The sequence below is a fragment of the Dromiciops gliroides genome, chromosome X, assembly GCF_019393635.1.
Source record: "Dromiciops gliroides isolate mDroGli1 chromosome X, mDroGli1.pri, whole genome shotgun sequence".
NCBI lineage: Eukaryota > Metazoa > Chordata > Mammalia > Microbiotheria > Microbiotheriidae > Dromiciops > Dromiciops gliroides.
Window position 1 is genome coordinate 10,384,701 of NC_057867.1, and position 25,089 is coordinate 10,409,789.

The following is a 25,089-nucleotide window of genomic DNA, read 5'->3' on the forward strand; positions in this document are numbered from 1 at the left end:
CTGACACGTAGTAGGCACGTAATGTTTGCTCCCCTTTCCCTTCTCAATGTACCTTGTAACAAGCACGGCCTCTTGCTGGCATTGGGTGGTATATTTATTACAGCTCATTGTCAGAGCCGTTGGAAACAAGGTTTACAGGAGAGCAAGTAAACTTGACAGCATGCAAGTGCTAACAGGGCGACAGATGGCCTGAGCTCCCAGATGGCTCCATCTGTTTGTAAATGAGCTGCAACATAAGCAGGGTTCGCATCACAATCGTTAGCATTATCCAGAAATAAGATGGGGGCTAAGGGGTAGGGGGGATCCCAAGGCAAAGGATCTTGACAGTGAGGTTTTTGTACTTAGTGAGAGTTTGGGGAAATCATACATTTCCCTGATTATTTTTAGCCTTCATGGAGAGCTCCTTCCTCTGACCCCTTCTGAACTCTTCTGCAATTCATTTGGGGGACTTTATGTTCTGCCTTGAGAGATTGCACTACATAGAAGATAGAAGATTGGCCTTGAAGTTAGGAAGACCCGGGTTCAAGTCCTGAAGCCGGAACCTGCAATCTATACGACCTTGGGCAAATCACTTAACCTTCTAGGTGCAGAAGGAATTTCCATAACAGGAGTTTCCTTCAGAGATGAAATTGCATGTCTAGACCACCCCCTCCACTACCCCACCCCCAGCCAAAGTTGGGCCTTGTGCTGACTTGACTGTATCACATATTGTAAGCATCTAGGAGAGGGCCTTGTCTCCCACTTCTTTGTCTTGGCTCCCTTTGGAAGGGCGCTTTGCAGTGTACAAAAGTGCATAATATAGTGGAAAGGGTATGGGATTTGGATTGGAGGACATGGGCCCAAAGGTGAGGCCCACTGCTTCCTCTGAGAAGCCACTTACCAACTCTTTGAGCCTTGGCTCCCCCCTGTACAAAGTCACGTGGTTGGGTTAGATGATTTCTAAGGCCCCTTTCGGCTCTGAAATTCTGTGGCCTTCTGCCACAGGATGCGGGAGTGCAGTGAATGTCTGCCTGGTGGAGTGAGATGAGCACTTGGGCATCAGGAAGCCTCTTGGAGCCTCAGAGTTTAGATATCCTCGAGCCCAATTTTTTCATCTGCAAAATCGGAAGAATAATAATATAATGTTTTATGATGGCTGCAAGGAAAGTGCTCTATACAAATCAAAGCCCTGTATTCAGTGGGAATTGTTTTGATTTCTCTTCCTCACTCCCCCACCCCCAATCCCATGCAAAAGCATTCGAGAAAACCCAGGCTCAGAGAGTCGCTGATTTGCCTCCAGTCACTGAGCTTGTCTTATAAGTCTAGGCCTCCTTTCACCTCGCCCCACCCCTAAGGTTTCCTTTCCACTGAGACCCAGTGCCAAGATGACTATGGCATCCTCCCTTCCCTCCTGGAGGCAGTCAGAGGGCACCACAGTGAACAGAATACTGAGCCTGGAATCAGGAAGACCTGTGTTCAAATCCAGCCTCAGACACTGACTAGCTTCTGTGACCCTGGGCAAGTCATTTAACCTCTGTCTGCCTCAGTTTCCTCAGTTGTAAAATGGGGGGGGGGAATGATAGCATCTCAAATGACATGATTATTTGGAAAGTGTCTGGTACATCGGAAATGCTTGTTCCCTTCCCCTCAGGTTATAGTCTGAGCTGAAGAGAATATACATGCTATTGAGCTTAACAGCTTAATTTAGAATAGTCATTTATCTTGGCTTTTTCAAATGTTATGTTTATACTTTTGAGTAACTGGTGTAAATGCTTGACATTCTGTCTTTAGCAAATGTTCGCCAGCTGCTTCCTCTCCCAAACGACCCTATCAGTTGCTGTGTTCTAATTTCTAGTTTTGTTTGTTAGAATTTTCCTCTTTCAGTTCCTTTGTGGTGGGGGGCGTTAGTTCATGGGCATTGGTCAGTGCTTTGTTTAGTGTCCATAGGAGTAGGAAGTCAGGCCAGCATCATAGTATCAGGCCCACAGGCAGCCCTAAGCCTCCCTCCCCAGATGCTAAGTTCCTTCATGTTCTTTCCACCCATCCCACGTATAAGAATGGTTCTCAAGAAATGGAGAATAGGGTGAGTAAAAACGTAAAGAACAGATACGACTTAATGTCTTACTCCTCTGAATAGGGCATATACATCTTAAGTCACAGGACCAACCCTGATGGTGAAAAAGTAACATCAAGCATCTTGGGAGAAAGGGGGACAGGCAGAGGTGCAGAGTGAAATGCACACTTTCTGTTATGGCCAACAGGCCCTTTGGTTTTGCTTGACTCAGCTTATTTGTCACAAGGGAGATTTTGAGTGAGGGGTGAGGAATTGGAAGGGAAAGTGATAGTGTTACCCTCTACTGCCCCAACAAAAATAAAAGAGGAGAAGAAAAGAGCATCAATGGAGCCTTTTTTAAATTCACAGAAGAGAAGCAAAGGGAATTCAGAGGGAGACATGGACAAGTAGGGCAGCTTTGGAACTAAATGTTGAATCTATTATATACTTTTTATTTTTTTTGCAGGGCAATGAGGGTTAAATGACTTGCCCAGGGTCACACAGCTAGTAAGTGTCAAGTGTCTGAGGCTGGATTTGAACTCAGGTCCTTCTGAATCCAAGGCCAGTGCTTTATCTACTGCGCCACCCAGCTGCCCCCTATTACATACTTTTTAAAAACAACCTATATGTATTAGGCATTTACAGTTTCAGAAGACCCCTTCTTTATACATGGAAATGTTCACATATGTTGATGTCTGTCAAGGTCAAAATAAAAACAAAAATGTAGTCCTGAAAAAAAAGGAAAGAAAATCTCCTTAAATAATACCCCTCCTAAGGGGCAGTTAGGTGGCACAGTGTATAGAGCACCGGCCCTGGATTCAGGAGGACCTGAGTTCAAATGTGGCCTCAGACACTTAATAATTACTAGATGTGTGACCCGGGACAAGTCACTTAACCCCAATTGCCTCACCAAAAAAAATAATAATACCCCTCCTGTCCCCACAAAAACCTCAGCATCGGGGTTTAGCAATCTCTGTGGTATAGGATACTCTTACCCCTACAGATTATTCCCTGCATGTAGACCAGGAGGATCAAACTCAAATAGAAACAGGCTCCACTAACCTGTACAGAAGGATCCTGATTGGGTGCATATTGACTTAGAAAACCAATAGCAACACTATACCAGTTTTACTATATTTTTATTTAGTTGGCTATTAATTTCCCCATAACATTTTTATCTGGTTCAGGCTGTACTCCATGTATTTGACACCTCACATGCAAATAATCCCTGCCTATAGATACCATGGGTATTTATATCCTGTCCTCTGGTCTGAAATTGTCTGAGAATTAGCAAAAGAGCTGAAGGAGCTGCCTTTTCCCTGCTTACTATTGATAGGCTAGCCCATCAACATTTAGGAATTTTGTCTGATGACTATTAATTCTGACAATAGCCTTTTCTCAGCATTTAATCCAAAACTGAAGAATGCTATCCATCCCCAGAGAAAGAATTGATAGTGTCTGAATACAGATTGAAGCAATTTTTTTAATTTTATTTTTCTTGAGGATTTTTGTCTGTTTTCTTTCACAATATGACTAGTATAGAAATGTTTTGCATAACTACACATGTATAACCTAAAAACAAACAAAAAAAACCATTTAATCCAAAACAACCTATCTGTGCCTCCCCTATATTTTTTTTTGGTGGGGCAATGTGGGTTAAGTGACTTACCCAGGGTCACACAGCTAGTACGTGTCAAGTGTCTGAGGCCAGATTTGAACTCAGTTCTTCCTGAATCCAGGGCCACCTAGCTGCCCCCTCTCCCCTATATTTTGGTTCTTTAAACCTTTCTGCAGATTCTACTGGGCCACATGTGAAATAAACCTTCCAAGGTCTTCTCTCTGAATTTTGCTTGTATTTTGGGATCTCTTGCTAGCATTACACTGATGATGCGCTGTGTGTTTAATAGGAAGCAACTTCAACTCTGTGGTGCAACTTTGAGGTGCACCCTTCTCCTCCTCTTTCTCTTTCTCTCTCCCTCCCTCCCCTTTGACTTCAGTTCTCATGTGTTATAACCAGGGAGGTTTAGATCATGAACCCTGAAAGGTTCTAATGGCCTCACAGCCACTTTTAATATTTTCAAGGTTGAAGAGTCTAAAAACAAATGCCACATCTCACAAACGCCTCAGGAGCTTCCAAGAAATTCCAAGGTCAGTAAATTCTGCATTATTTCATTTGTTCTGAATGTCACAAATTTGGGGACATTGGGTTTTTTCTCTAAAACACCACAAAATGAGGCTCATTTTATCCAGCTCATGATTACCAATTGTCTTTATTTCTGCCTCTAAAAGTCAAAATAAGAGCTTGAATTGAAATGTGTTTTACTAATGTGAAAATGTTCTGCTTGTAAATAGGTAACAGTGAAATGATGCCTTTCCCTGACATCTGCTTTGATTTTCGATTTTAGCATAAAAATTGTCTCGTGATCGAGCATGTTAACCGTGAAGCTTTGTACACGGTCAGAGTGAGAGCCAAAGCCAGTAAGTATTGCTTTGAAGATGATAACCTCTGGAGTGCCTGGAGTCCAGAGAAAACCATAGGTAAGACAGTGGTTATATGGCAAAGCTTTGGGATGTGGAAATAAGGAATGACTCCCCCCTGACAAGACTCACACAAGCTCGGCCTTCATCCAAGCCCCCTTCCCCTGGTGCCCACCTGAATTTATTACCCCACCTCAAGTCTCTCCCCACTCCAGTTTACCCACACTGCTGCCCAAGAGATTTTTCTAATGCCCCTCTTTCTTTGGCACTTGAAAGCACTTCACGGTCTGATGCTGTCCTAGCTTTCCAGCCTTTTTACAAATGACTTCACTCGACATACTCCACAGTCCTGCCACACTGGCCTTCTTGCCATTCCTCACATGAAACCATCCATCTCCCATCTCCTTGTCTTTCCACTAACTGTGCCTCATGCCTAGAATGCATGCTTTCCTCACCTTAACCTCATGGAATCTCTGGTTTCTTTCAAGACAGCTCAAGGACCACTTTCTGCAGGAGGCCTTTTCTGGTCTGTGCCCCCAGCTGCTAGCATGGCCCGGGGCCCTCCTCCTGTCTATCTTTACCCCCCACACACACACACATACTTTGAATCTAATTTTTGTCATATATATATACAGACACACACACATATGGCTATGCCTACCTGTTTGTGTACATGTTGTCTCCTCCAGTAGAATGGAAACTCCCTGAGGGCAGGACCTGTTTTACTTTTGTCTTTGTATCCCCAGAGCCGGGCCCATAGTGGGCCAACATTTGTTGATTGACTCCCACTTCTCCCACTGTCTCCGTCAGTAATGAATTCCTGCCTCACACTTCACTTTCTAGCTCTTTGTTTTCTGTATTGTATTTGTGTCTTAGCTCCATAGAAGACTATATAGCCTCTATGAGGGGAGGAACCAGGTCTTCTACAACTTCTAGCACAGTGCTCTGCACATAGTCGGTTCTTAATACATGTTGGTGAGATGACTGAATCAATATAAAGGATAGCCTCCTTCTTAATGGATGTCTCACTCTCCTCCCTGCAGGCTACTCAGAGCCCTCATACTACCCCATGGATGTCCCTACCTGGGCCTAGGTAGTCCTTCATACTCAGGCATCTTGAAGTGTACCCCTGCCCTCGCCCAAGAGAAAATGTATCTGGGCAAACTTACTATTTGATGAAATCCTCTACTGAACCCTCTTATAAAAGAAACAAAACCCCAAACATGTCTCTCCTTGTCTTCAGTTCTTTGGGTTCTGTGATTGATTGTCAGATACAGCTAGTTACCCACCATAGGTGAGAAGAATATAGCACTTTGTCATGCAGGTAATGCTCTCCTGGATCTCCCATTTAAGGCTAAATACAACCTTGGGAAAGATGGGAAAGAATTGTCTTTGAGAAATAAGAACACAGACCAGAAAAGTTGAAGCAACTTTCCCCATGGCTAGGAAATATATCACAGAGGCACCCTTCTTGCCTGCCTGCCTGTCTAACTGAGAGGCCAGACCCAAGCAGCAATTTGTCTCCAGAATGTTTTTACTCTTTGACTCGCAGTCTTTTGTGTACATTTTCTTTTCCAGGCCAGAAGTCCGACTCTACATTTTATACCGTCACATTACTCTCCATCCCAGTCGCTATCTCCATCTCTACTCTTCTCCTGCTGCTATATTTAAAGAGGTAAAAGAGCTGCCACAGCTATATATCCAAGAATGAAAACTAGAGAGAGGTTAAGTGACCAGAATCCCACACAGGGCCCATCTGTGCCAGAGTCACAACTCACAACATCAAATTGTGCTGTTGGATTGGACCAGAAGGCCAGGCCCAATGCCAACAAAGGCTACAGTAACAAATATTTAAGGATGACATAGGATTATTGAGCTGGTATAGAACCAAAATTGTATCCTAATTAAGAATAGCATTGTGATTTAGAAATAGGAAAAGGAAATACAAAATTAAGGAGTAATGTATTCCTTTCCTGGAGCAGTCTTCTTCAAGTCACTCAGTCGGCAGTCCCTGCTGGTATGTCTGACCTGAAGAATACCTTTAAGGCAAGAGGTAAAAATCAATCCTTGGAGATCTCCTGCTTATGCCTGCTCTTCTTTTGGGGTCTCCCACCCTCTCCACACACACATACAGAACTTGAAACTCTTAGGACATTGATTTCCTATAGCTTACTTCAAGTAATTACACCGAATCAACGTCATTACTAGAGAACCATTTATTTAGGTTCACCTCTTCAGAGACAACTATATATAAGCTAAGTAATCTTTTATTATAGGCGACTAGGTGGCTCAGTGGCTAGAGGCTAGACCTGGAGTCAGGAAGACTCAGCTTCCTGAGTTCACATCTGACCTCAAACACTTACCAACTGTGAGACCCTGGGCAAGCCACTTCACCCTGTTTGCCTCAGTTTCCTCATCTGTAAAATGAGCTGGAGAAGGAAATGGCCAAGAAAACCCCAAATGGGGTCACAGAGTTAGACATGACTGAAACAGCTGAACAACAACAGTCTTTTATTAGAACTCTTCACCCAAAATGCTTGTTTCTCTCTTTTTTTTCTTTAAGACTGAAAATCATTATTTTTCCTCCAATTCCTGACCCTGGGAAGATTTTTAAAGAGATGTTTGGAGACCAGAATGATGACACCCTGGTAAGCATTGATGGTTTGAAGTTAGAATGAATTATTTTTGACTGTTTCAAATCTAAATGGCTCAAAGGGGAGTTTAATTAAAATATAGCACCTTGATCTTGGCAAAACCTTTTCAGCAGCCCACAAGATCCTGTGTTAATTTCACATCCGTGGCCTTGATTTCACCCCTCAATTACTAGGCAGTATATTTTCACTAAGAATGGAGAAGGGAAGAAGAGTCTCTTTCAGCACTTAGCTCAGTGCCTGGCACATAGTAAGTACTTAATAAATATTTGTAAAACCAAAAATCAAAAAAAAGGGAGGGTGCAGCTAGGTAGCACAGCAGATAGAGCACCAGCCCTGGATTCAGGAGGACCTGAGTTCAAATCTGGCCTCAGACACTTGACACTTACTAGCGGTATGACCCTGGGCAAGTCACCTAACCCTCATTGCCCCGCCAAATAAATAAATAAATAAATAAATGCTTGTAAACCGACAGACTCTTCTGTAAGGCAAGCCTTCTGTGTAGGCCTCCCTACCCGTGGTCACCATCATTTGGTTTCTAGATTGGCTCTATGGGAAAATCTGGGGAGTGGGGGGAGGAGGAGAGAGCACAAGGACAGTGATGAGTGTTTGGGTAAATAACAGGCAGTTGACCACCCAGGGAGCCTTGGGAAATGGAGTACTCCAGCTAGGTTGGGCCAGACTTCCCTGATTTGTGGACAATCTGGGATAGAACCAAGGCCTCCTGACTCCCAGCCCAGGCTTCTCTCTGGTCTAGTATTCTGCCAATGGGCAATTTTCTTTAACTACTCTGGGCATGGTCAAACACTGGCAGTTTGCATCATATTTGTCTCTAAAGCTTCCAGTGTTTGATTGTGTTTTGTTTACCCCTGGAGTAAGTTTGGCAAGGGTCCTTGTTCAAATATTGTCCAACTGAATTTCTCTCTGCCCCTTCGTGATTAAGTGGACTGCTGTCTGTTAGGGGATTTTCTCCTTTTCATCGTAATTGATACTTGCTGATGAAAAATCAGTCCATCTTCACTCCTTGGTATCCATTTGTGGCTTTCTTGTTTTGTGCCAAGTCAAGATGACCAGTTTTGAAAACTGCCTTTTCTGGGGTTACAAATAACAAAGGACCTTCGGATGATTGCTTAATTTTTAAAGACAGGAAAATGCCACTGTTTCACCTGCAGTGATTGGCTTCAATGTGCAAACAACTGGCTGTGACTAAACCTTAGGCACACAAAGGCCATATTAACTTGAGCGGTAAATTCATAGCAAGAGATTCTCCTCCCTAGTGAGATTTCTGACCTTCTGAGCCATCATAAACTGAAGTTTGATATTTCAGCATGTTGCCGCCGTTATCACAGTTCTGAAAGCCAGCCTTCCACTTTAATGAAAAACACTTATAATAAGGCACACACAGAGATGCCTTTTAACCATCTGGTGTATTTTAGCCATCAGGCTGTTGCTCTTTATTTCAATCAGGGGTTCTTAATGGCACTCTGGGACCTTGGTTTTTGGTTGGTTTGTTTTTAAATATTTGATCACTGTATTGCAATACGTTTGGTTTCCTTTGTAATCCTCTGCCTTTCAGTTTAGCATTTAAAGCCAGTGTTCTGAGAAGGGGCCCATAGGCTTCCCCAGGTGATGACCAAAGGGCTCCTGTACACAAAAAAGGGTAAGGAAGCCCTGCTCTAAATTCTGTGTGGTAGCTTCTTGGGGCAGCTAGGTGGTACAACAGTGGATAGAGCACTGGACCTGAAATCAGGAAGACTCATCTTCCTGAGTTCAAATATGGCTTCAGATACTACCAGTTTGACCCTGGGCAAGTCACTTGACCTGTTTGTCTCAGTTTCCTCATCCATAAAATGAGCTGGAGAAGGAAATGGCAAACCGATTCAGCAATGGGGTTGTGAAGAGTCAGACACGATTGAAGTGACTAAATCACAACAGCTTCTTGAAGGATTAGGTTGTATGCTGGTAACCCCACCAATTTATTTTTGTTTGTTTACACATATAATTTTAAGATTGAATTAACAAGTAGTTCTCAGTTTCAGAACCAAAGAATCAAAAGCCTTGCATGGTTATGCTCCACAAAGAAATACTCAGTGTGAAACTTGGGCTGGCAGCAGCTATTTGGCTGCCTGGGTACAATTTTATATAAGACCTGCCTAATCTTTCCATCTAATTGGGAGGTAAAAGAGGAAATTTGATTAATACTATAATCTGTGAACAAATTAATACTGTAATTTGTGGACATTCCAAATGAGAGTATACCAAGTAAACACAGGTAAGTTTGGATTCTAATTACTAGAATCTGATGAAGATACAATTTTGAAGGACTTGTCATTTTTTGATTGTTTGTTTATTTTTTGCGTGGCAATGAGGGTTAAGTGACTTGCCCAGGGTCACACAGCTAGTAAGTAAGTATCAAGTGTCTGAGGCAGGATTTGAACTCAGGTCCTCCTGAATCCAGGGCCGGTGCTTTATCCACTGTGCCACCTAGCTGCCCCCAGGACTTTTCATTTAGACAGAAGATAATGGATGAGAGTTTTATCTTTTTTTTGTAATGTTTTCCAGCTACTATATGTCAAGACAGAGCCCTCTGATCACCTTTGCAGTCCGGAAACTAGCTTGGGGCTTGTCTTATCCATGATTAACTTGGAGCATCTGTTCCCACTCCACCTAAGCCATTGCTACTCTCTCTTCTCCATTTCCCTCTCATCTCTTCTTCTCTGTCCCCTTTTCTCACCTGGAAATCTTCACTTAGGGAAAGTGAGAACCACTAGACAGGAAATGACCTGAGCATAATGGAGGCTTAAAATCAAAATCACTGTTGGCAGATCCTGTGAGATGGGACTGCCTGATGTTGGGGCCACCGTTATCAGGAATTGCTTTTGGTCCTTTAACTAGAAGGCTCCAGGTGGTGCTGTTTGCTTCATGCCACATTTTTGTGTGTGAGGCAATTGGGGTTAAGTGACTTGCCCAGGGTCACACATCTAGTAAGTGTTAAGTGTCTGAGGCCAGATTTGAACTCAGGTCCTCCTGAATCCAGGGCTGGTGCTCTATCCACTGCACCACCTAGCTGCCCCTCATGCCACAATTTTTCAATTGAATAGGGATACCTAGAGGTGCCATTTGCCTCAGCTAGCTTTTTGAACAGTGAAAAGAGCACAGGAGTCAAAGGATCTGGGTTTGAATCCTAGCTCTATCACTACCTATGTGGCCTTAGGATTTGTCACTTCCCATCCTAGGACTCTCAAAAAAGAACTTGCTGGACTAGATGCCTTCTGAGACCCCTTTCAGCTCTCTTGCCCATGATTCCATGAGATGAATCACCTTTCTAGAGCTGGGGGATCACATTTCAAAAAGAAACAGGAAAAAAGGGTTAATGACCAAGTAAACTAGTTGAAGGGAAAAGGCGCCACTTTTGCATGAGACTTAGCTCACATCTTGGGAAAATTTCCATTGTGTTTATCCCTCAGGATAATATATTTACCAACATAAAACAGTCTCATGCCTTTTTCTCCCTTAATGTTAATTCCAGATCATTCTGTTTCCTTAACTTTCCAAATAGATGAAAGTTTCTTAGGTCAAGGAAAAAGGCACACATGTTTTCCATGCACGCAAAACCAAAAATAAGCTTTGACAATGAGTGCCCAGGGAAAGGACGTCACTTAGAAGTAATTATCTCTTTTTTCCCCTCCCTCCAGCACTGGAAAAAGTATGACATCTATGAAAAGCAAATTAAAGAAGAAACTGACTCAGTGGTGCTGGTTGAAAATCTGAAGAAAACGTCTCAACAAAGTGAATAATTTATTTGGATGTCACATGTGACTGCCAGGAAATTTCTCCCATCCTCCATTAGTTACCGTGAAAATCATTCAGTGAAAACTGAACCTTGGGCCAGCTAGTTCAGAAGGGGCAGGTTATCAGTTTCAGGTTCACAAGTCATGCACCTAAAATCCAGGGAGAGGAATGGGCCATTCCTATGGAAGCAAAAACGACAAGATTTTGTGACGGTTACAAAATTTAATATTGGGAGAAACCACTTTCTTTGGAAGCCTACCCAGCCCCCCCCCCCCTCCAAAAAAAGTTGGCATTAAGGATTGCACATTCAAACTTGTGCTGGTTTCTCTTTCACCAGTCAGCACCAGATGGCAGTGTGTTTTGGTTTTGGTTTTGGTGTTAAGTTTTAATGTAGGAGAGTAACTAGAGAATATTTACTTTCATCGAGAAAAATTGGTGAGCTGATATACTTCCAATTTTTATCCTTCTCAGAAGTTTGTTGCCTTTCATGACCCATGATAAGCCAGAATCACAAGTGCCCTTCAGTGCCTGTCCTAAGGTTGCTTTGATGAAAAGTGGGACGTGATAATCCTACCAGGATGAAAAACTTTCATTTGCTTCATTTGGGCTTCATTGGTATTTTTCCTTTTTCTAATTCTGAGATGGTTTTATTGCAATCTTCCAGTAAGAGATGGGCTTATTACAGACCAAGTAGAGGGTCCAATTGAGATGTTGGTCCCTTCAGGTTACAACTCTGCCAATATGTATATACTGGACAAAAAGAATTCCTAGCTTTCAGTGTCCTCTTCATCTGCCTGCCCTTTAAGGAGCTTGTGTCAGCTGACCAATGATTTAAAGCAGAGGGGTGCATTTTGATGGAGCTGCAGTGATCTACCTGCCTTTGAGTCTATACCAACTTTTAGAAGTCCATGTTGGCAGTGACAGCAGCCAAAATGAGATCAGAAAAAAAAAGAAAAAAAAGAATTGAACAAAATGAGATCAGACCAAATCTATTGGAAATTTGAAAAGGCACCATGACTCCTAGAAGCAAGATGTGCAGCAGAGGCCACAGTGACTACAGTAGTCTTATGGGTGAACCACACAGGCTCACAAGCTGTTGCTTTGCCTTCCCTCAGTCAACAAGTATTGAATATCTGTTGGGTGATTTAACATCTATTGGGTGTGCCCCACAGTGTGCTAGGGATTGTGGAGGCCAGAAACAAAGTTGGGGACATAATCCCTGCCCTCAGAGTCTATTATCTACTGGGAGCTTTTTGTTGTTGTTGTTCATTGCTGTATTTTCCCAGCATCATCTCTCCTTTCGTTTTATAGACTTGCCCTTTCCAATTCCAAGCCAGAAGCTTGCTTGTCCTGTTCCCCTTTTGAGCCTCTTCCCTGTTTCCTAAGATCTCCCCTGCCCAACAGAGAGTATAGGAGATTATCAAACTGAGAAAAAAACCAAGGGAGTGCTGGGGAAGACCAGGTATCCCCACCCCCATTTTCTTTCCTCTTTCTCCTACACTCTGACTTAAGGTAAATATGGGTAGGCTGGAAAATATTTAGAGGGCATGTGTGTTTTGGTTTTGTTGGGGGGATTTTTTAACCCTAACCCTAACCCTAATCTGTAAGGCTATATTTGTTATTCAATTTTTTATATTAAACCTCAAATGTTTCTGCATGTTTTCTAACTGAAGAGTTAGGTCTACTCCGAAGTTTGCTGTTTTGCTTTGGGGGGAAAAAGACTTGTTTTTCTCATGGTCCACAAAGCTGGCCCTAAGAACTCTTTGGAGCCCTACTACCTAGCCTTAGCTTGAGTAGGTAGGTAGAGTGCCTTGTGTGATTCACCAACCAGCCAGCCAAGTAGCCCACATATTGACTCGGAGATTTTTCCATCTTATGTTTTCCCTCCATTCCCCAGTAGTTTTAAGGAGGCCATTCTGAATTGCTTTTCCCATATTTCCCCACCACTACCACCGTATTGTCCATAACAGCTGGAAGGAATGAGGTGAAGGGGCATCAGATCTGGCTCTTGGAGCTCTCGTGGCTAGGGTGCACGAGTGGACAATGGAAAAGGACAATGTCGTTGGTTCTCCTGTCTGTTGAGCTGTGTGGCAGTGTTACATTTGTAGTGGTTTCTCTGTGTGTTCATTTCTAAGGCCAGATTAAGGCAAGGAAATATGGCAAGACAAGGCAAGATTGGACTTGATGTTCCTTTGTGCTCTTGCTTCTATCTGTAAGGAATCTGTTTTCCGCTTTAGGAATAAGAGTCAAATCTAGGTGTTCTAGGTGTGTCTCTTATAATTTGGAGTAATTACTTTCAGTTGAGGTTTAGGCCTGTTATATTTTGGTGTCTACAAGTGTCCTTGGAACTTGTGATTAGCCAGGGGATAGCTGATGTTGGCTCACAGCCTAGCCCGAAAGCATGTATTAGAGACTCCCACCTCATCTTGGCAGTGATGAAAATCAATCTGGTCTACAGATTTGAAGATTATCTGAAAACCAATTCCCAGGACACTTGGGAAATTGTCCTGAAGCATCCACAGGGAGGCTCCGTGGAATGCTCTGTGGAGAGCTTCCCTTCCCATTCCATGCTTTTCCTACCTAGAACTTCTCCCCAAGCAACAAACGTCTCAATATTCTGCACACTGAAAGACTAAGTGGGCCGCTTGTATTTTTATTTTTTGAATAGTTTTTTCCTTTAAATCGGAGATCATCTTGTTTGACCTCTTTTGAAAGTTTAAAATAAATCTGGACTCTACTCAGTGCTATCACTTTGGTCTTATTTCGGGAAAATGTCACAGGAATGGAAAGGCAGAGAAGGGTGGAATCCAAAGGCAAACCTTTAAATATGAGAGAATCCATCAAGAGGCATTTACCAAGCACCTACTATGTGATAGGCACTGAGCTAGGTGACAAGGATACAAGTGAGGACACTGGAACAAGCCCTTCTGGCACTGAGCTTATATTCTAATGGGGGAGACGGCAAGGACTAAACACATACCTGTAAAGTGAATGAATGTAAACAAAGTAGTTCAATACAAGGCAGTCTTGATGGGGAGGGAAGGGCCGAGAAAGGCTTCATGCCCAAGATGGATCTGAGCAGCTGGGACTTTTAAGAAGACTCTTGCTTTTGCCAAAGAATGCCTACATCATTCTCCCAGGGGACCAAGGTACCTCCCTGCCTCATTAAAATCTTGTGGCTTAAGTGTCTGTCTAAACTTCATTGAGTGTAAATACAATCCTAACCATGTACAGCATGGTAAGTAAAAATGTTTATGCTTCTGAGGGCTAGGATCGGGGATAGGGGGACCAAGTATTTGGTACTGAGCCAGTACTTGTTGAAATGGAAAGGTTTCTTTGGTTTACAGGATGCTTTCCTCAAATCCAGGCTGACATAGGAATGTAAGTAGGGTTCTCATTTTTTAGGTGAGGAAATGGGTTCTGAAAGCTTAGACAGCTAGATTTTAGATGAAAAAAAGTCAACTTTTGGAGTAGAGGCCCTTCCAACAGAGGGGAAGGCCTTGGCAGAATACTTTATGGTTTCACAGTTTCTGGAATATACGATCGAATAGTTTGCACTCCTGGAGTGTGTTGGGTTGTTTAGATTTCATTTTAGGCTAGTAGTATCTCATAAGGTACTGCCCCATAATCCCTAGAGGCCAAACAACCAGAAAGAGGTCATGTCCGATGCCAAATTGTCCTCTTTGGTTTGCACATTCTCATGGTTTCCAACCACCCTTCTATGCTTTAGTAAAAATACTCCCCCAAAACACTATGTTAAATGAGGGGACTCCTTACAATTTCTTATGACTCATTACCGAGCTCAGGATAGACTGCCCGTTCTGACAGGAAACACGGAGCTAAGGACCCTTGAGGCTACACATGGGATGTGTGGGAAACAAATCCTGCCACCACAAAAATGTTTGGTCCAGCCCAGCTGTGGGAGGAAAGAAATGTACTGTTTATAGTTGATTTTGACATCTGGTTCTTTTGTAAGCTCATTAGCAGTTGTGAAGGAAACAAGAGAAATAAATACAAGCACCCCACTTTTAAGCATTAACAATTTGAACATTCTGTTGAGCTTTGCACAGAAGATGTAACCTAGAATTGGAAAAGGGGCGCTAGGGGGCACCATGGTGCATAGAGCCCCAGGCCTAGAGTCAGGAAGTCTCATCTTCCTAAGTTCACTATCTGGTCTCAGATACTTCCTAGCTGTGTGACCCTGGCCAAGTCTTTTCACCCTGTTTCCCTCAGTTTCCTCATCTGTCAAATGAGCTGGAGAAGGAAATGGCCAACCACTCCAGCAATTATAAGTAGCCTACCACAGAGTTACTCCTAAAACCCAAAGTAGCAGTTACCCCTCCGGGAACCCACTCTGAATGAGAGGGAAGGTTGGAGAGAGAGAGAGAGAGGAGTGACCCTACATAATTGTAGTGATAGAAAGCTCTATAGGTTGCTGATTCAACTAAATATCATGATCTGGATGTTAGGCATTCTTCATCCACTTATTTGTGTTTCCTAAATGCATGAGTAGCCCAAACATTTTACCATTAAGTAGTAATGGCTCTTAGGAGACTCTACAATATGCTGGGACTCATATAAGAAGTCATCCACGAAGAGGATCACTTGGAGAAAAGGTGTCGCCCAGAGCTCACAACACTCCCAAATTAAAATGTAATTGGGAAATACATAACAAAATTAATTTAAAATTACTTTTTTTAAAACTAATGTGTGGCCTGCAGGGATTCTTATGTTCAGATTAGTGACTTTCCCCCTCCCCCCAGTTTCTATTTGAGTTTGACACCACTGACCATCTCTAGGTAATCCCTCTTCAACTTGGATCCTGGGCTGAAGATATTCTAGGACAACGATGAGCAAGTGTGTCTCTGTTTTATCCCTCACTTGATACTAATGACTTCAGGGTTGTCATGGTTACCTTGTATAGTTTATATAGCACTTAAGGTTGCAAAGCACTTTACCTATATTAATTCATTTGATCTTCACAATAATCCTTGGAGGTAGGTGCTATTATCATTGACATTTTATAAATGAGGAAACTGAGCTACAATGAGGTTAAGTGATTTGCCAAGGGTCATACAGCTAATAAGTGTCAGAGGCAAGATTTGAACTTATATCTTCCTGACTCCAAGTCCAATGCTCTACCCACTGTGCCACCTAAATACATTTTTCAGTCTACTGTGGAATACTGCTTGTTAACAACTGCCTGTTCCTTGTTAATGCCTTAACTAAGGATACCTTCAATGTGAGTGTAGAGTATTGTAATGAAATTTTATATATATGAAAGGAGACACAGGTTGGCAATTACTTGTCCTCTCTGTCCCTTTTTTTTCTAACTGGGCTTGAGATTCCCGCCCCCCCCCACCTCCTCCACCCATCCTTTAGTATCTGCCCTGCCTTGAAATATCTTGAAAAGCTATCCCTCACCACCTTCAATACTATGGGGCTGTCGGCACAGACCTCTTCTGTGAAGACTTGATTTAATCTGTTTTTTTCCCATCTTTGTTTTCTTCGGCACCATTTCCATTTCCTCTAGAAGCACATCCAAGAACGTTTGCTATGTTAATGGAATGCTGTGATGTTATTAAGCTACACAAGGAGCAAGAATATAAAAACCTGGCGAGATCTTTGTGAAACACCAGTCAAAATCACTAAGTATTTATCATGCCCCTACTATGTGCCAAGCACTATAGCAGAACCAGAACACCCAACCCAATGAATAGACAAAGAAATCTGATGGGGATGAGCAGAACTGTTTGACTGTAATGGTGTTTGATGTTAAATTTATAATAGTTTTTTTAAAACAGAGAAGGAAATTGTCAAGTATAGAAGATTTGTCTTTGATGCTGCCCCTTGCCCTCCCGTCACCCCCAGCCATCTTCTCCACATTGTTGATGACTTAGCCTCTCCTAGAGTCACCCTATATTCTCTGGACCTAACCTGCTCTTCTTCACTTTCACAAACCACATCTGTCCTACTTCCTCAAAGGTGTTGCTAAATGAGAGCCTTCCATGACGACCCTTCCGGAAGGGCTGCCATTGAAAAAGGATCAGTCTGGTTCTGCTTGGCCCCAGAAGGCAAAACCAGGAGCAACCAATGGGTGCAGGTGGAAAAGAGGACAAATTTAATGCTGATGTAAGGAAAAACTCCCCAACGATTCAGTTCATCCCAAAGTGGAAAGAGCTGCCACAGATTCAAATGATCATGTCTATACTGATGAGTCTCAGCCCTAACCTCTCTCCTAACCTCCAGTCTTTTTTTTTTAGGGCAGTTGGGGTTAAGTGACTTGCCCGGGGTTACACAGCTAGTCATTGTTAAGTGTCTGAGGCTGAATTTGAACTCAGGTCCTCCTGAATCCAGGGCTGGTGCTCTATCCACTGCGCCACCTAGCTGCCCCCAACCTCCAGTCTTGAATCACCAACTGTCTATTGGACATCCCAAACTGGATGTCCTGTAGACATCTTAAATTTTACATGCCCCAAACTGAACTATCTTTCTCTGAAAACACTGCCCCCCTTCCCAACTTTCCTATTAGAAATTTCCATTCCTTTCAAGAGTACCATCATCCTTCCGATCACCCAAGCCCACAACCTAGAAGCCCTCCTAGACTCCTTACTCACTCTCCCTGCCCAGATCGAATTTGTTGTCGAGTCCTGTTGATTCTACCTTTAAAGCATCTTTCATATCCACCCCCTTCTGTCCTCTGACATTGCCACCTCCCTGCTGAAGACCCTCATCACCTCACACGTAGACTAGTGCAATTGCCTACTGATGGGTCTGCCTGCCTTTCCCCACTCCAGCCTATCCTCCTTTCAGCTGTTAAAATGATCTTCTAAGGTACAGGTCAGATTATGGCACCCCTCCACCCCCACCCCCAATACCAAATTCAACAAACTCTAGTGGTTCGTTTGACCTCTAGGATCAAATAGAAAATTCTCTGTTGGGCCTTGAACACCCTTCTAAAATTGAGGGGATGCCCATCAATGGGGGGAATGACTGAATAAGTTGTGGTATAACATGAACTGATGCAGAGTGAAGTGAGTAGAACCAGGAGAACATTGTATACAGTAACAGCAACATTATATGATGGTCAACAATGAATGACTCAGCTATTCTCAGCAATACAATGATCCAAGACAGTCTGAAAAGGACTCATAATATAAAAATGCTATCCACCTTTGGAGAAAGAACTGATAAGGGCAGCTAGGTGGTGCAGTGGATAAAGCACTGGCCCTGGATTCAGGAGGACCTGAGTTCAAATTTGACCTCAGACACTTGACACTTACTAGCTGTGTGACCCTAGGCAAGTCACTTAACCGTCATTGCCCTGTGCAAAAAAAAAAAAGAAAGAAAGAAAGAACTGATGGTGTCTGAATACAGACTAAAGCTGGCTTTCCTTTTCCTTTCTCTTCCTTCCTTTTCTTCCTCAAAATAACTAATATGCAAATGTTTTACATGATTGCACATGTATAGCCTATATCAGATTGCTTACCATCTCAGGGAGGAGGGAGGAGGGAGGGGAAGGAGAAAGGGACAGAATTTAGAACTCAAAACTTAAAAATAACCAAATGTTAAAAATTGGTTTTACATGTAATTTGGTGGGGGAAAGAAAATATTTTTAATAAACCCTTTTGAACTTAACCTCTTTCTACCTTCTTACCCCAGTCCTCTCTGTGTACTATGCAATCAGGAATGCATATAACACCCAGGTCTGTCTGAAATGCTCTGCTTCTTCACCTTGACAGCTTCATTCAGGATTCAGCTCCAGTCCTTTCTGCTAATAGAAGTCCTTCCCATTCCCCCATCTGCTAATGCCTTCCCCTTGGAGATGGCCTTCCATCTACTGTCTGTGTCTTGTATGTATGCAGCCGTTTGCCTGTTGTCTCCCACGTCACACTGTGAACTTCTTGAGGCAGAGACTGGGGGTCTTGCCTTTTTCTTTTTCTCCCCAGTCCTCAGCATGGTGTCTGGGGCAAAAAGCTTGTTTGAGAGGAAGAGACCAATACCTAGATAGATAGTAATGGGCCACACTGGCATTGGCCTCCAGGTGCCCTGACTTTATCCAGCGCCCTTGGCACCCTAGTACTCTACTAAAAACCAGATTAAGCAACAAAGGCAGAAGAGGGCAGGGCTCCAAGGCTCCTTTGATGGAGAAATCTTCCTGGCTCAACAGACTACCCCTCTTCCAGGGGCCTTGCCTGAAAGACCAAGGAAGGTACTTGGTGAGAAAATCCCCTACAGGGACAGTCTATTCACTGCAACAGCTGAGGGAGCAGGGGCCAAGGACTGGGCAGTGCAGTAAGCCGGGGGACTATTTGGCAACAACAACCCTTCCTGGTGGCTTGAGCTCAGCTCCACCACAGAAATCCCAGGCATCCCTAAGCCAGGAGACTGGGACATACTCCTACGTGCTGCCTGCTGAACACTCTTGTAAACTTGAAGTTAATCAGTAAATCCTGTAAACTGTTCAAATCCAACAGCAGCAGGAGCACCTGGCTCAGGGCCAGACAGCATCGATCTCTTGGAACATGTTTCTGTAACGTGTCAAAGGTAGGTAGAAGTCAAGGCAGTAAAAGAGAGCACTTCTTGGGACCACTGTCCTAAAAGGCATACCCATTTCACATCCATTTCCTTGTTTGAGATTTCAGTCTATTAAAGGTAAATGCAGAGGAGTAGCCATGGCAATTCAGTGGCTTCCCCAGGGCCACACAACTAGCAAATGGCAGAGGTATGATTTGAACCTGGGGCAATTAAGTGAGACAGTGGTTAGAGCTCTGGGCTTAGAATCAGGAAGACTCATCTTCATGAGTTCAAATCTGGTCTCAGACACTCACTAGCTGTATGACACTAGGCAAGTCACTTCACCCTATTTGCCTCAGTTTCCTCATATGTAAAATGAACTGGAGAAGGAAATGGCAAACCACTCCAGTATCCTTGGGGTTATGAAGAGTCAGATATGCCTTAAACGACACAACAACAGCAACAACAACAAAATTCTCTTACCTGCCACTTTTTCTCTTCAGAAAAGCCCAGTGACCTAGCCAAAAGGTAAATACCACTGGCCTTTGCTATATAGGGATTGCCACAGGGTCAGTAATCTAGAACTGAGATCCGTGCTACCCTGAATTAAGCTCAAAGTGAAAAATAATGTATTTGAAGTCTGAGAACCTGCATTGGGATGAGGCCTGGGTCACTTCTCTGTGTGACCTTGAGCAAAAATTATTTCACTTCCCTGAACCTCAGTTTTCTCATCTTTTAAATGAAAAACTTAGACTTGATGACCTCTGAGGCCCATACCAGTTCTAATTGTTTGATCTTATTTCTGACCTCTACACCGGGAGGCAGCCTGTTTCAAAGAAAAGAATGAGGGAGCTGGAGTCAGGAGACAGGGGTTTTGCAACCTGAGTTCTGATGTATGATCTGTGTGACCTCAGATAAGTCACTTGCTTAACTTTTTAAAGCTTCAGTTTCATCAACTGTCAAATGGGGATGATAGTAATAGCTAGCATTTATGTAGAACTTTCAAGGCTTGCAAAGCACTTATCTGTAGGAAAAATATGTGACCCAGAGATTCAAGCCCTGGGCTAATACCCCAAGGATGTTACTGATCAAAAGAAAGTTTCCATATACACAAAGCACTTTTTATGATGGTAAAGACTTGGAAACAAGATAGATGGCCATTGCTTAGGGAATGTGGCTAAACAAATTGTGGCACAGGAATATAATAGAATATTATTGCATACCCAGAAGTTCACAACTGACACTATCCAAGAAAGAAGCCGAAAATAAGACTCAAGGCCTTAGATGTGTCAAACACACTAAATCAATTTTTTAAATCCCAAAAAAGAGAGAGGAGAGATCCTAAAGCAAGGAGGTAAATTTGACCTCATAACAGTTATCGCTGAGACTTGGGTGGATTAAACCTCATGACTGCCATATGGAAGACTGTGGAAGGCTAGATGTTATTTTTAAAAACCAGAATAGGTTAAAACGCATATGTGCAGATGTGCCTGTGGCAGGAAGGGGCAAAGGGATGGGGAGGGGCAGCCAAGAGGGGAGGGACACACCATATATCAAGCAGATGTAGTCATACAAGGAAATGTGGGGAGTGTGGCAGAGAGCGTTTGAATGAAAATATAAGATGCTATTGTCGGGGGCTTGAGGGACTGCTAGGTGGTGCAGTGGATAGAGCACCGGCCCTGGATTCAGGAGGACCCGAGTTCAAATCTGGCCTCAGACACTTGACACTTACTAGCTGTGTGACCCTGGACAAGTCACTTAACTCTTGTTGCCCCACAAAAATTTTAAAAATAAAATAAAAATAAAAAGATGCTATTGTCATCAGGATGTACCTAATCAGAAGGAAGAAATCAATGAGTTCCACAAACACATCTTAAGCCAGGCACAAAAACCTGCTCCTGCCTTTTAGCATCCCAATGTCCTTCCAGCTACAGCTTCTGTGCTCAGAGCCTCCCACTATGGCCTGCCCTCCCTAAGGAATTTTTTCTGAGAATAGTAAGACATCTATGAAAAGAGAAAGCCTGATTTTGACATTCAAGATAAGAAACTGAATGATCAAAGTATACAATCTTCCTGAAAGAAATCATCCCAGTTCTGAAGAATACAAACTTTTAACACACAATGAAGGTGGATTAGGGATCCTGTCCCATCCTTAAGATAAGAACGGACCCCTGTCAGTGGGGGGAGGGGGGGAGGGAGTACCATCTACTCAGCTTTCAACAGCTATTTTGTTTTTGTTTGTTTGTTTGTTTTAGTGAGGCAATGAGGGTTAAGTGACTTGCCCAGGGTCACACTGCTAGTAAGTGTCAAGTGTCTGAGGCCGGATTTGAACTCAGGTACTCCTGACTCCAGGGTCAGTGCTCTATCCACTGCGCCACCTAGCTGCCCCCTCAACAGCTATTTTGAAATGAAATAAATAGGAGAAAACCAAGTGAAAAATATGAAACAAGCCTGAGGAGTTAATTTTATATCAAGTGGTCATTCATGATCAAGGACCATCCTCTTGAAGCTGGACATGTATGTGCTTGTTAGAGACTCTAATTCCTATGGCTCACAGTTAGATAATGTAAAATAGCACTTTCCTCCAGTACCCATGTAGGGGAGATGGTACAAATACTATCCCCACTTCAGAGGTGAGCAAACTGAGGCTTAGAAAAGGTCGAGTGACTTGCTGAAGTTAGGAAATGTCAGAGCCAGAACTCAAACCCAGTTCTTCTGACTCCAAATCAATGAGCATTTATTAAACACCTACTATGTGCCAGGCATTGTGCTAAGCTCTGAGGACGGGAAGAAAAGCAAAAGGAGCTCAGGGGGCAGCTAGGTGGTGCAGTGGATGGAGCACCGGCCCTGGAGTCAGGAGTACCTGAGTTCAAATCCGGCCTCAGACACACTTAACACTTACTAGCTGTGTGACCCTGGGCAAGTCACTTAACCCCAATTGCCTCACTTAAAAAAAAAAAAAGACAGGCGCTTCCAGTCTAATGGGGAAAACAACATAGAAACAACTGTGTACAAACAAGCTCTAGACAGGATGAATTGGAAATGATCAGCAGAGAGAAAGCACCAGCACTAAGAAAGATCACTTGCAGGTAAGTAGGACCAGGACAGATTGGAGTAAATCAGGCCTCAAGCCAATAGCTTTTACCAGCAGAAACATAGTGTTCAAATCATTGTGAAGAAAGGAACTAGTTTCATGTGTGTTTCCTTTGCGACTTGGCTCACCCACTTCCTTAATGTGGGTCACTAAAACGTCAGAGAAATTTTTTTGTTAAAAAGCAAATTGAGCTGTCAATGAGTTGTTACTCAAGCTGGCTTGGTTTGGCCTTTGAGGAGCAACAGGCTCACTTCCATTTTAAAATAACCGTTTGTTGAGCATCAAGGGCCAGTTTTTCAAAAGCCGAAACATGACAAAGTATAGCCTTATTTAGTTAAGGATCTTGAGAGAGGTCTAGGAAGAGGAGGCTGGGGCAGAAGACCTAGGTTCTTTTTTTTTTGCGGGGCAATGGGGGTTAAGTGACTTGCCCAGGGTCACACAGCTAGTAAGTGTCAAGTGTCTGAGGCCAGATTTGAACTCAGGTACTCCTGAATCCAGGGCCGGTGCTTTATCCACTGTGCCACCTAGCCGCCCCAAGACCTAGGTTCTAATCCCAACTCAACTACAACTTAGCTGTGCCAATTTAGGCAGTCTTTACCTGTCTGTCCAATGAAGGGTTGAACTAGATGGCTTCTATAGAATTTGTGGCCATGGGTTTCTACCCAGCCTTTCAGTGGAGTTCTGCTCTCCCCAGATCAAGGGTGGGTGTCACATTTTGCCTTGCTTTCTCCTTCCCTATCACAAACTCCCGGACATTGCTAGTTCTCTCCAAGGTTTCTGGGATTCCCACCTCAGCAGACAGTTCTTTATCATTGGTGTAAATCTAGACCCTTGTTTCAGTGGCAAAGAACTATAAAACTAAGGGAGTGTCCATTAGGGGAATGTGCTGTAAGAAATGCATTACAAATCCAGCAGCAGCAGCCACCACCACTGCCAATACTTCTTGTGGGCACGAAGCCGTATGTGTTCGCTATAAGTGTCCCTTCTGATACTGTTCATGCTTGTGGGAGAGTGTGGCCCAGTATTGTGAGAAGGATATTTGGTTACTCTGTTCTTCCATTAGATGTCTGGCTTGAGCTGATAAGGTTGGGAAGAGCTTTGATTCTAAATTGATCCACAAGACTTTAAAAGATGCTTAGGTAGCACAATGGATAGAGCAATGGACATGGACTCAGGACTTTTTGAGTTCAAATCCAGCCTCAGACATTTCCTAGTTGTGTGACACTGGCCAAGTCACTGAACTTCTGTCTGCCTCAGTTTCTGCATCTGTAAAAGATTGTTGTGAAGATCAAATGAGATATTTGTAAGATGCTTTGTGAAACTTGAAGCATTATATACATGCTAGCTAATGTTATTATCAAGATTTGGCCTTGATGGGGCCACAGATGGCCTTAGAAACTAAATGTTTTCAGGAGCTTAAGAAGCTCCTTTGTTTTTGCATTTGTAAAACCTTGCTCATCAGGGCAAAAATGTAAACAGTTCTAAGAAACTGTCCCTTTCACTTTCATATTCCTGTGCCTGATTCCTTTGCAAGTTGCAAATTTGGCTAGCTAATAAAATATTCTCTTTCTCTGTGTGTGTGTGTGTGTGTGTGTGTGTGTGTGGTGTATTGTGAAATTTGCTCTATGGGGAGGAAATTTCTATATTCAGTCTCTCTCACTTGTAATCACAATAAAAAGCTTGTTCTTAAGGAAAACTCTGTTTTACTTCCTGGATTATTTCTTTAATGAAAGCTGTGTCTATTGTAAATGTATTGGTGGGAGCTCATGAACTATAATTCTTTTCTTTTTTTTGGCTGGGCACTGAGGGTTAAGTGACTTGCCCAGGATCACGCAGGTAGTAAGTGTCAAGTGTCTGAGGTCATATTTGAACTCAGGTCCTCCTGAATCCAGGGCCAGTGCTTTATCCACTGCAGCACCACCTAGCTGCCCCCATGAACTATAATTTTAAGTGTACACAGAGGACTTTGAACCTCAAATAGTTGTTTCCCAAGAAATAATTATATGGCGCTTGGCTTGATGTTCCCTTTCTTAAACATACAAGGAGAGAGTCTTCAGATAAGTTAAAATCTAACTGAAGGAAACTGGCAAAGATGGAAGAATAAAGAAAACAAGCATTTATTAAACACCTACTATATGCCAGGCTCTGTGCCAAGTACTTCCTAAACATTAACTCATTTGATACAACAGTACTGTGAGGTAGGTGCTGTTATTATACCCATTTTATAGCTGAGGAAACTGAAGCAAACAGAAATAAAGAGACTTGCCCAAGATCATACAGCTAATAAGTGTCTAAGGCTAGATTTGAACTCCTGGGTGTTCCTGACTACATGTCAAACACTCTATCCACTGTGTTACCTAGGCTGGAAGAATGATTAAACAAAAAAGGACTTCCATAATAGATATTTTGGAGGCAGGGTCATGGAAGACACAAAACCAGAAGAAGAAAATAACTCAGAACATTTATAAACAAAGCTTCAAAGGAAAACAACCCATCCACAAGGTCAACTAGAATTCCTGAAAGAA

General features: G+C 43.0%; 1 protein-coding gene across 1 annotated transcript in view; it reads left to right on the forward strand.

Annotated features, from left to right (window-relative positions):
• The window catches only part of IL13RA1 (interleukin 13 receptor subunit alpha 1), a 33,347-nt gene extending 19,657 nt beyond the window's left edge, over positions 1–13,690 (forward strand). Inside the window, exons 7-11 of the mRNA XM_043974773.1 lie at positions 4,115–4,180; positions 4,438–4,570; positions 6,089–6,185; positions 7,074–7,158; positions 10,857–13,690. Of these exons, the coding sequence (XP_043830708.1) occupies positions 4,115–4,180; positions 4,438–4,570; positions 6,089–6,185; positions 7,074–7,158; positions 10,857–10,958 (483 nt within the window). The 3' untranslated portion in view covers positions 10,959–13,690. The remainder of the gene's footprint in view (positions 1–4,114; positions 4,181–4,437; positions 4,571–6,088; positions 6,186–7,073; positions 7,159–10,856) is intronic.
• The last annotated feature ends 11,399 nt before the right edge of the window (positions 13,691–25,089 follow it).